Raw genomic sequence first — 12192 nt, 5'->3', positions numbered from 1 at the left:
AGCCGCGCATGGAGATGACCTTGCTTTGGGAAGCACGTCTGCTGCCCTTGCTTCATGTCGTATTGGCATACTAAGCAGCACGGCTGTCGATAGTGTGCAGAGGAGAGCCCAGTGAGATTATGGGCACTTCTGATTTCTACTTGATAAACATCTTTCTGGCTTGCATTTTGAATTCTATAAAAGAGTAGCAATTCTTATAAAATGTCTATAAAGATATTCACATTTAAGAAATAGTAACGGAAGCTTACTCTGAATAAAAACTTGAATACAAAAGGGATTAAATGAGTTTGTCTTAATTTGATCTAATTATGAATCACCTTACATTTGCTGCTGGTTATCCAAGTGAGGGGTGTATGGGATGGCAAGGGAGAGAGACAGAGAAAGGGGGGAAGAGGAGAGAGGGAGAAAAGGAAGGAGAGAGGGAGAGAAGGAGGAAGAGAGGGAGAGGAACAGAGAAGACACCCTGAGTACGAAGTGCCCATAGTTGCCCCACACACTGGGAGGGCAAGCTGGGGCAGGGGCTGAATGAGAAGGGGAAGCTGTCAATCATCTCCACCTCTGGGAAACTCTCAGGGCATCTGGGAAGCCCATCTCTGCTCACTTGGCACTGGCTTCAAGAAGCCATCCATGTGGCAGACTGACCCGTCCTCACCTTCTCCCTGCTATTCCCACCTGGGGTCCTCACACACAGTAACATGCCCCGTGACGTCACAGCTATGTCACACGGGAGAGGACACTGCCTGCATTTGTCTGGGTTCCCTCTCCCTGACAGCTAGGAAGGGCGCCCCTGGTCTCCCAGCCCTCCCCATGCCCACTGTTCCCGTAAGTGATCATGGTCCCCATCCTGCCCGAACTCCTGTCACTGCGTCTGTACTGTGGCTGTCAGCCACTCCTGTCTGCTCTTCTCTCCCCCAGCCCTTGTCCTAAACCTTAATTAGTCCTGGGCAGGCTAACGTTGCTGTCCGGAGGAGCGCATCCTTCTCCTAAGAAGATGCTGCCAAGTACATAGGAATAGAGTGTCATGGTCCACAATGCATTTTTGAGCGATACAGGGGGTGGGGGGGAGAGAGAGAGAGAGAGAGAGAGAGAGAGAGAGAGAGAGAGAGAGAGAGAGAGAGAGAGGGAGAAAGGGGGGGGGGGGCGGGAGAGATGGATGAAAAGGGAAAAGCAAGCAAGCAAATATAGCAAAATACTCGCAATGGTGGCCGGTCTGCAGGTTCTGGGTGTGCTGTTCTTTCCACTTGTCTGTAAGGTTTACAGCGTCCTACACAACAGGACATGGGGACGAAGAAGAAACCTCCATTTCCATGTGTGTGAGGAGAGGGAGACCAGCTGGGTGACCACTTACATGTCCTCTGCATTTGTTCCTTATTCCCCATCCCACGGTGACCATCGAGGTTCAGGCGTCCTCAGCCACCCACATTCTGGAGGCAGTTTCCTCACTCAGCTCCCAGACCCCGTGGATCCCATGCTCTCCCACAGGCTGCCGACAGGTCCACGCCCAGCGTCGCAGCCCCGAGCAGCAGGCTCCCCAGCATCATCTCCCACTGCTGCCCACCTTCCGCCAGATCGCAGGCGGTGTTCCTGCCATGTGGACCATTTCCAGCTCAAGCCTGAGCACCTGGGTCAATTCCTCTGTCCAGGGGCCCTTCCCCTCCCACCAATCCTTCTCCTTGGCCACCTGGCAACCCCTCTTCGTCCCCCAGGAGGAAATCTCTGGTCTCCCGTCCTGTCTTTCACAGCCCTCTTCCTTATGCCCTTTCCTCACTCTGTGCACACCCTTCTCCTCTCTGTCAACAGTGACAGGGTCTCATGAGTCTGCACAATGCCAGCACCTCGCACAGGCACTGCCAGGTATCAATCAGAGAGTTGTTACCTGAATGAATGAAGTGAGTGCATGAATGAACAATGCTCTAAGGAGGAAAAGGGGAACCTCCTCCTGATTTGCATACCTGAACATAAAGTAAACAAGTCATTATGCTCTGGATTCATTCACCACTCATTTCATATTTACTGAGAGACTATTATGGATGTATTAGTCATATAACTACCTTTACACCTGAGCCAATCTTCCTCCCTTCCTTTTTCTTTTTTCGGTCTTGCTGGATGTTGTAATTCTTCTCTCCATAACCCTAACCCGTAAGAATGTTGTCCCCATTTTACAGTTGAGGAAACTCAGACTGAGAAGAGAAGTATTCTGGCTCATACAACTTAAGCTGACCCTTACTGCTGCCAGAGAAACGACCACAGAGCCACTGTTAAATATTTACTATGTTCCAAGTACTGTGCTGAGCACAATGCACGCTGCGTCTCTTTTAAGTGCTTTATCCTGAGAAGCTGGTATCATAACCCACAATCCAAAGGAGACAGTAAGACACAGAGGATAAAAGACTCAGTTAGCCTAGGTCCTGGGAATCAAACTGGGGTTCACATGACATCAAGCCCATGCCCAGTCACTCTGCTGTCACTTGCCATCTAGACCAGAGTCGTGTGAACTTGGGTGGCAGCCCTGTGAGGCCTTTCCAGGTTCTCCGTGGGCCCAGCCCAATTTTGGGGTCCTGCTTCCCCTGCTGATCACAGGGCCACCAGGTGAGGTGGGTGGGACCGGCTACCAGCTGAGTGGCTGGTGATGATTCCCGTGAATGGTCACTGGGCAATGGTCACTTGGCTAGCCAGACACTTACCCAATGGTGCAGCCAGCATCAGCCTCAATGGTCCAGATGCAGTTGAGATTGTGTTCGTAGGGAGCTGGATACCCGGGTGACAGCACCTGCCCCGACACCTCTCCTTTCACTGTCCCTCCACACTCAGCTGAAAGAAATCCCCAAAGAATGAGCTTCATGGGGTGGCTGAGCTGCCAGCGACCTCTCGTCTATTTCCCCGAGTCCCACTCATTCATTCCAGGGGACCGAGATCCGCATGCAGAATGCCCCTGGGTGGGACTTGTATTCAGAATCTATAAAGAACTCCTACAACTCAACAGTGAAAAGACAAACAACCCAATTTAAAAATGGGGAAAAAATGGGCAAAGGATTTGAATAGACATTTCTGCAAAGAGGCACACAAAGAGGTATTTATCCTCAGCAATCGCTAGGGAAATGTAAATTAAAATCACAATGAGATGCCACTTCCCAGCTTCAAGTGTGGCTGAAATAAACAAGACAGACACTAAGAAGTGTAGGTGAGGATGGGAGACACTGGAACCCTCATCCACTGCTGGTGAGAATCTAAAATGGTGCAGCCCCTTTGGAAAGCAGTTTCATAGTTCCTCAGAATGCTAAACATAGTTATTATTAATATATAACCTCAGCCATTCTGTGCTTAGGTATACACCCAAGAGAAATGAAAACATACTTTCACACAAAAACTTGTACCCAAATGATCACAGCGGCAATTACTCATAATAACCCAAAACTGGAAACAACCCACATGTACATCAACTGGTCAATGGATAAAAAAATGGTGTATGAACAGGTTTTATCACAGCACATGCAACATGCTATTATCATGTATACCTCCTCCACACTATAAGCTCCTTGGCAGCAGAAGCCTTGTCTTATCCATATTTTCACATCGAGTGTCTAGTACAGTGTTTGGCACATGAGAGATGTTTTAATAAATGCTTATCAAACGAATAGATGGGTGGATGTTCCAATGAATGAAAAAAAAAAAGTATTGCTTCCCAGGAAAACTACTATAAAGGTCTGAATCAGGGGTGCATGAAAATGAAGGGTTGGAGATTTATTGCAAAGCTTTCAGGAATGGTTGATAGACAAGATGCTGGAAGAAACAGAAGACGGGATCAACATCACAAACAGAAGACTGGTCTTCACCTGTTGTTATAATGGGCCCATTAAGCATTCTGGGGCATTATGGCTGGGCACAGGACCACTAAGCCAGGGCTGGGGGAGGGGCTCTCTGCCAGTGCTCCTGAGACCAGACTCTCTGCTCCATCCTCACTTTGAGCCTTCGCTCTGTGGTGCTATTGGGATGGATGATGTCAACTTGGCTGACTGACGCGGGATGGAATGGGCCCATAGCAGTGAGCAGGGTGGGGAGAGGAAGACTGTCAGCCCCACAAACAGAAGAGGAAGCTAGAAAGGCGACAGCAAATGACCATGTTCTTGACTAGTGCTCCCTTCATATTCCAGATGGAGAAGCCCCCCTGGCTTTGGAGAAAGCGAGTGTTTGGAGGAGCAGCCCTGGGAGCACTTGCGAAGGACACGTTCTTGGAGGACTGGCATGTGTGCAGCAGGGGCCAAGTGGCCAGCCTGCAGCAGAGTCACAGTCAAGACCACTGGACTCTGCTCTTCCTGGTCCTGCTCCTTCTTCCTGTCCCAGAACCCTGGCTGCCCCGGTTGGGCTGTGGCACACACTCAGCAATGGAACTCACACACCTGGATGTGTAAGTCACAGCAGTCACTACTGGAGACCTCGATAAAGTCTACGATGACGTGACGTGTGTAAAAATATACACCCAGAATCCCTAATACACAGCCTCACTCCTCTGAGTGGGGGCCGAGGGAGTCCCAAGGGGGAAGGCCTCTGAGTTTCAAAGCATAAATATTCTTACTAGCACTGCTCGAGCGTTTCCTCAAAGTTCAGTCCAACTGGCAAAAAAAACCCTGACAGTGAATCCTTTCGGCAAGCAAGTAATTGGCCTATAATGTAAATCATCGTCTCTCCTTCACACTCTGCTCGCTCTGGCTTGCCTGCGGCATTTTACCCGTGTCTGCTTAAACATGTGTCTCCCTTGCTGGCTGGGACCTGTGTGAAGGTTGGGGACGAAAACAGGGATTCCTGGGGCCTAGCACAGGGCCTGGCACGTGTGTGAAGGAAGAGGATGAAAACAGGGATGCAGGAAGAGAAGATGGGGCATGACTGCAGACTGAGTCAACCTCAAACACAGAGAGAGGAAGACTCTAGAGCACATGTGTCAAACACAAGGCCCGCGGGCCAAATCCGTCCCGCCAGGCCTTGCAATGTGGCCCACACCGCGCTGTCATCACTGCACTCCACTGCATTTCCATCACAATGACAGTTTATGACTGTTCAGTAAACCATTCGGCCCGCGATTTAGGCTGGATTTTAGATTTTGGCCCCTTCTCTGATTGAGTTCGACACCCCTACTCTAGAGGCTGTGTAGAGGCCACTGCCCTGGCCTATACGCTTAAACTCCTTGACTTTGGACACTGCTGCCTAATAGTTCTGAAGATCCTGTTATAATGTATTTGTCTAAGGGAAAGGACTACTGGCTGCTAACACTGTCCACCACACCAGGGCATGTGCCCGAGCTGGAAGGGCCACCCCCACCCCACTCCGCCTGCTGGTGAGTTCTTACCCACCTTTCAAAGTCTCAACTGAAATATCACCTCCTATGATATGCAAACCCTTCTCATAGCCCCCAACACTCGGCACGGAACTCTTCTTACTGTGCTTATCTTGTCTTATTAATGATCTGCTCATGTGCCCGTTCTCCCTGCTAGAGTATGGGCTCCCCAAGGGCAGGGAAAAATGCTTTTTCTTTCTTTTTGTAATTCTCTGCCTCAACACATGCTGGCACCAATCCTGTCACGTGGCCCTTACATGTTCTTCCAGGGCGTGTTCTGTTCCTATGAGATTAGCCAGTGCAGACACACTGAGGTGGTGGGACAAGGGGGTGGGGATGGAGAGAGGGCAGACCTGCTGTTTGGGGCTAGGGAGCAGGACACACCAGGGAGGGTAACACTGCAGGGAGCTGGGTGAAAGGTGAAAGGTGAAATGGTTTTTCCAATTTCTCACTCTTCCTTGGATCAGGCTTCTCCAGTCTGTGGCACATGGAAAAGGCTTCCAAGACAAGCACCCAGGTGCAGGGAGATGCTAGTTCATTGTTCCATACCTTCTTAAGATAGTTTATGCCCTGGACCCAGGCACGTTCTTTCTTATCCACTCTCCTCCCTCCTCTCTATCACCAGCATTACAAATCTGGGGGCCTGACTCAGCTCTGGTCCCACTTGCTAAATGTATGCCAATGGCAGGCAAGGGGCCTCCTACCGACACAAGTGGGCAGAGGTCGGTCCCAGGTCCTGCGCTCCCCGCTCAGACACAGCAGCTCCTCATTGCCCCGCAGGCTGTACCCAGGGTCACAGCCGAAGGACACAGAACTCCCAGCAAACTGGCCTCCGTCATGAACCTTGTAGCCAAACTGGGGGGTTCCCGGGTCCTCACATTTGATGAGTTCAAAGCCTGGCGAAGAGAGAAAAGAAAGGGTGAGCAAGACCAGCCGTGGCGGAAACCACAGTCCTCCGGAGCCCGTTTCCTCGAGGGAGCCAGCAACACGCGTCTCTAGTTCTGAGGGCCTCGCTGCTCGGGCGTCACATTGCTGTGCTCGCGTGAGGGTGCATTACGGAGTATTCATTTCCCCGATGCTGGCCGCAAATGATTTCAGTTATTTCTCCAGGCATGGCTTTCAGGCACAGTTTTTCCCTTTTCTGTTTCTTCTGTTTGACCCCAAAGCATTTTGCTAAGTGGGAGCTAAGCTGTTCTTTCAGTTTTGCTCACCGAGACATTCTGCTGGGAAAGTTGCTTTAAATGTATGTTTCAAGCCTCCTTCATGCCTGCTTAAATGCGCTCTATTGCCAAGGCTGGAGAAGGAAACCTCTACAGAGCTTCTGGGATACGGTGCCTCACGTGCTCTCTTGCTTGTTATTAACGGGAGTCTCACAGGAAGGTCTAACTAGGTGTAGTTTATAGCTGAGAACACTGACTGAGGAAGGTTAAATACATTGCTACGAAGTCATACCATCTCAGGTGATGGGAATGGAACACAATGACTCTGCTGAATCCTTTTTCCACTGATCCGCCCTCCGGGACCCACACAGCCCCGTCAGATGGCCTTCAGCCTGGGGACAGGGATCCTGAGTAGACTCACTGGCTGTGTTATCTCTAGCAGACTTATTGGGAAATAATTCACATACTAAACACCAACCCTCCAGAGGTCGCCTAAGACCATCGGAAAACACAGATATTTACATTATGATTCCTAACAGTAGCAAAATTACAGTTATGAAGTAGCAATGAAAATAATTTTATGGTTGGGGGTCACCACAACATGAGGAACTGTATTAAAGGGTCGAGGCATTAGAAAGGTTGAGAACCACTGCCTTAGAGGAAACAAGCAACTAAGCATGCTCCAGTTAGAGTACACTAGTTGTGATGGATGATGATCCAGAGTCCAACCTCCCAATCAGGGACAGCCTGGCTTCTCGTCCACTCAGAAGCAAGCAAGACTTACTGGAAAACTGCAGCTCGAAGCCCTTGCTGGTGTTCTCGGTGTCGGTGATGAAGTCAAGCCACAGGCTGCTGGATGTACTATTCAAAGTCACCCCCATCATCTCCGAGCGGCTGAACACTCCCAGCAAACGGGCAGAGTTGTTGTTGCCATCATAGACCTGGACACAGGGGAGACCCCAACCCAACGTCATGACCTTATTTTGAACAACAGGTTCTCACCCACAGCCTCCAGTCTCAGAGTTCAACATGGATAACAACTGTTGGGGGGGGTCAGTGAGTCAACAGATGCAAGAAAGATGGCGAGTGGAGCTAGCAACTGAGCTTGGCTCCATTGGTGTTATCATAATGATACTTAATAAGAACGAAATTAACCCCAACCCATATCAGTGTGAGCCCAGTCTCTAGGAACTGCCTGCTGCTGTGACCTTTCCAGTGAAGATCTGCTCTTGTTCCCCTGCCCCCATAGGGCACCAGCTTAATCTTCAGCAGCCTAGGGAGGCCAGGCTGGGGCTGGCTGCCTGCCCAAGCCATCTGTTTCTGTAGACAGGCACGCTGAAAGCATTAGACATCTCTGTATCGCTAGACACTCAGGCCTGTCCTTTCAGGAGGCGAGACAGCTGTCCTCCTGCCTGACCCCACCCGGCTACGGCAGTGGCCTCAGTCTCGACCACTTTTCTGGACATGGCCACTGGGATCCAGGCAGGATGGAGTTAAGATGACCAGCAGGTCATGGTGCCTTCCTTTCCTCAAGCTCAGTCTCTGCTCCTTCTCTCCTAAAATAAGGACTCCAGCGAGGGCCTGCTGGGCTTGCCAGGGGTGGGATCGTGCCGGCATCTGGCTTCCCTGTCCCATCTGTCCCCTGAACTTCTGAGCACCAGCCAAGTCAACAATCACCAGAATAATGAACTGGCCTCCCTGGTCTCAAGGTTGCTGCTCCTTTCCAGATAATTGTACAAATAATAACAGAAGTTGTGATTGAGTGAAGGACCCCCTGCTGCTTTGGTAAATATCAAAGATGGGATCTATGGGTGGGTGATGAATATTTGTGCATGGCACAGAATGTGGTGCCAGCTGCCAGCAAATTGCGACAATATTTCCATTCTACGATTTATGAGGCAAAGCCTTCTAAAGGAAGTCATCCTTCAAGCTAACAGTGCTGTATGTTACAGAGATTTGTTTAGGCCCCTGGGGGGTTCAAGTCTGTTTCCAGATCCTATAGTGCAATGGCTTCATGTCACTCAGAGATGGAGACAATTCCGACATTCCAGCAGACACACAGATGGCCCCAGTTCAAAGGGGTTAGCCTACTGCTGTGGCTGAACTGTTCTAACATTTATTTTACCCATTAAAGCATATATTGGAAGGAACTGATCAAGGCATTCATCGTCCATACTTGCTAATATCATAGTAAGGGAGACAACCCGACATCATGCACTTCTTGATGGAAGACATATTATGACCCATGGAGTCATTTTGCTGGAGAAAAAAAAAAGTCAAACCAGAATCAGATCAAACTATTGGTTTGATAGCGTGTTTCCCTGAAAATAAGACATCTTCCGAAAATAAGACCTAGAGCATGGAAAGATAAGACATCCCCTGAAAATAAGACATAGCGCAACTTTGGGAGAAAAAATTAATATAAGACACTGTCTTATTTTTGGGAAAACAGGGTAGCGAGAACAGAGGACACCTGGGATGACATTCTGGGGATGTGGTCAGCCAATCCAGAACGTGAATGATTCCACTGGACAAATGACCTAACTTCCTCAACAAGTGAATTATGACTGGGGGTTAAAGAGCTGAAGGTAGAAACCTACAGATTAAAAAACAAAAACAAAACATGAGGCAACTAATCTGATGTGTGGACTTTATCTAGATCCTGATGCAAATAAATTGCAAATTTAGAAAATATGATGACATTTATGAGATAATTGGAAACTTGAATGCTCATTGGATATATGATGGTATTAAGAAATTGTTGTTAATTAATGAAAGTGTAATGGGAACAGGATTTTCCCCTTAATTTCAGAGCATAAGTCATCCTAATTCACTGAGAACAAAGTGTTCTTATTAAGTATCATTATAATAAAATATTCATTGTAGAAAACTTACTAAACAGAAAAGCCCAACGAAAATAAAAGCAACTTTCAGCACTCATAACATTTTGTTCTGTCTTTCAAGGCTTTGTTCTATGCATACCTTCCTTATGAATATTTATTTTTATAAATACAACATCTAACTATAGATGCTATATGGTAACTGCTCTCTCATTTGATATATGCACATATTTTTTTCAAAGCATTAAATATTTTCCCAACAGCACTTAAATAGCTCTAGGAATTTCCATCATAAAACTAACCCAACCCCCAATATAATTATTCATACATTGTTGTCCAGAATGTGTGCCCTGGCATGTAAAAGGCACTCAATAAATATATGATGAATAAATAAGCCAATGCTTTCTTCTAGTACTTTGGTCCTTAAATCCACCTAGGTTTATTTTGGAATATGATCTATAATAATAAAAGCACAATATGCTAATTAGACAGGACAAACTTCCGGATGAAGCTGGGGCTACAAGGGAAGCTCAGGTCTCTGGTGCCAGAGGGAAGCCAATGCCAGCAGCCAGGGGAAGGAAGGCCTACTCTTGCACGAATTTCGTGCATTGGACCTCTAGAATAAGAATAAGATTCCACGTTTTCCTTTTGTTTGCTTTTTTTTTGTTTTGTTCTGGTTGATTAATCATTTAACCAAACCAAATATTTCACCCAATAACCATTTTAAATCTACCACTATCACATATATAGTTATATAAACTTGTTTTTATTTGTCAACTTTCTGGTCTATTGCATTCTTCTATTTGTCTATTCCTGTGCATGACCCATATTGTTTTAATTACTGTAGTTTTATAATATAAATAGTTAATAGAGCAAGTGCTCCCTCATTTGTCTTCTTTTACTTAAAAAAATATGCTCCCATATTTATTCTTCTAGATACACTCAAAAAGAATTTTCTCATATCAAAAACAAAATCTTCCCTACAAAAGAAAAAAACACAATCAACCTGTATAATTCTGATAAACATTAAATATATGAATTAATTAGAGAAAAAGTGCATTTATAGGGAACTAAATCTTCCATGTACACAGTGTCTGGCTCCCTTTAATCATGTTGTCTTTTATATCTTTCCATAAAGTTCTGTGTTTATTTCTGGATATTTTTATATTTTTGATTGCTATTGGGAATATGGTCTCTGTGTACATTTATTTTCTAACAGAATATTGCTTGTCTATAAGAAAATTGCTTTGATGGTCCAGATAATCATTATGTACAGGTGATGGGAACGTCCCCTTGAGAAATCTATGAGAATCTATGTGCATCCACTACATCTCAGTGTCTTTCTCCCCCCCCCCCCTTTTTTTAGATGTTTTTATTTTTCAGCTTTCTTGAGGCCTAACTGATGAATGAAAAGTGTATGTAATTAAGATACACAATTTAATGTTTTGATATACATGTACCGTTACATCTGACAGCTCAGCAAGATGGCTTGGCTTAAAAAATAAATATGCTAAATGGATAGCTTTTTACACACAGTGGCAAACAATACGAACACTGATGTCTGCTTGAACGCATGCATGCACTGGAGTTCATCTAGGACACACATCTAGAACAGAGAAGCTGGTTGCAATGAAGGCACATCTTCAACTTTGTTAGATAGTGCAATTGCTTTCTGAAGAGTAATACTAGTTTTATCTCACTAATAATGTATGACTGTTTTCACTGCTTTATATCCTCACCAATACTTAGTATTTTCTGGCATTCTAATTGTTTTCCAATTTGATGGGTGTGGAATGGTACCTTGCTTTAATGTGTATGTCCCTGGTTATCATTGAGGTTGAGCATCTTTTCATAAGTTTACCATTGATTCTACTTTCCTCTTCTGTGAACTGCCTGTTCATACTTTTTGTTCATCCATGAACAGGAAACCTCCCTGCATTTATTTTAATGTCCTTCAAAATAAGGTTTTATTTTTCTCAGTAAAGATTATGCAATTGCCAAAACCGGTTTGGCTCAGTGGATAGAGAGTCGGTCTGAGGACTGAAAGGTCCCAGGTTCGATTCTGGTCAAGGGCATGTACATTGGTTGCGGGCACATCCCCGATGGGGGATGTGCAGGAGGCAGCTGGTTGATGTTTCTCTCTCATCTATGTTTCTAGCTTTCTATTCCTCTCCCTTCCTCTCTGTAAAAAATCAATAAAATATATTAAAAAAACAAAACAAAAAACTTCCCACAAATGCTCTTTAAAAAAAAAAAGATTATGCACATTTTTGTTAGGCTTATTGTTTATATGATATAGCTTTGTTTCTATTATGAATGAGATTACACCCATCCCCCTGCCCAATTATGTTTTAATTGGTTGTAGAAATACCAGCAATTTGCTGAATTGTTTTAATTGGTTCTTATAGTTTATCAGTTGATTCTTTTATATTTTTGGAATAAGAGACATTTTATATATTCCTTTCTAAAATTTATTGCTTCTTTGTTCTTTCTATCTTCTTTTGGGGGGTGGTGATAAATTATAGTGGCTTGGAGAGGCAGTATAAAGTTGAATACAATTGTTGATAGAAGTATTGGTCTTACTAGGACCAACAGAAGTACTGCCTTTGTCATTAAGAATAATGTTTGCTGTAGGTGTTGGTAGAAACTTTTAAAAAGATTAAGAAAGTCCTGCCTATAGTTGTATGAGATATTTTTAAAAATCGTGGATGATATATAATTTCATTACATGATGTTTTGGGGGGGCATTGATTGGCAGGATCGTGTATTTTTCTCTTCTGTTTATGGGATATTAGGTTGAACCACATGCTGAAATTGCCAATATTCAATTACTTTTGACCTACAGAAATGACAATTTCATAGT

General features: G+C 45.5%; 1 protein-coding gene across 3 annotated transcripts in view; it reads right to left on the bottom strand.

The window, feature by feature from the left end:
* The window catches only part of CSMD2 (CUB and Sushi multiple domains 2), a 540305-nt gene that overhangs the window by 137808 nt on the left and 390305 nt on the right, over positions 1-12192 (bottom strand). For all 3 annotated transcript variants that reach the window (XM_036446754.2, XM_045584884.1, XM_045584885.1), the window contains 3 exons: positions 7274-7430; positions 6034-6225; positions 2685-2811 (listed from right to left, as the gene is read on the bottom strand). In XM_036446754.2, coding sequence (XP_036302647.1) covers positions 2685-2811; positions 6034-6225; positions 7274-7430 — 476 coding nt within the window. The remainder of the gene's footprint in view (positions 1-2684; positions 2812-6033; positions 6226-7273; positions 7431-12192) is intronic.

The sequence above is a fragment of the Pipistrellus kuhlii genome, unplaced genomic scaffold (assembly GCF_014108245.1).
Source record: "Pipistrellus kuhlii isolate mPipKuh1 unplaced genomic scaffold, mPipKuh1.p scaffold_m20_p_2, whole genome shotgun sequence".
In the NCBI taxonomy this organism is placed as follows: Eukaryota; Metazoa; Chordata; class Mammalia; order Chiroptera; family Vespertilionidae; genus Pipistrellus; species Pipistrellus kuhlii.
The sequence above is the reverse complement of the archived record's forward strand: the minus strand, read 5'-3'. Positions and strand labels throughout refer to the sequence as shown.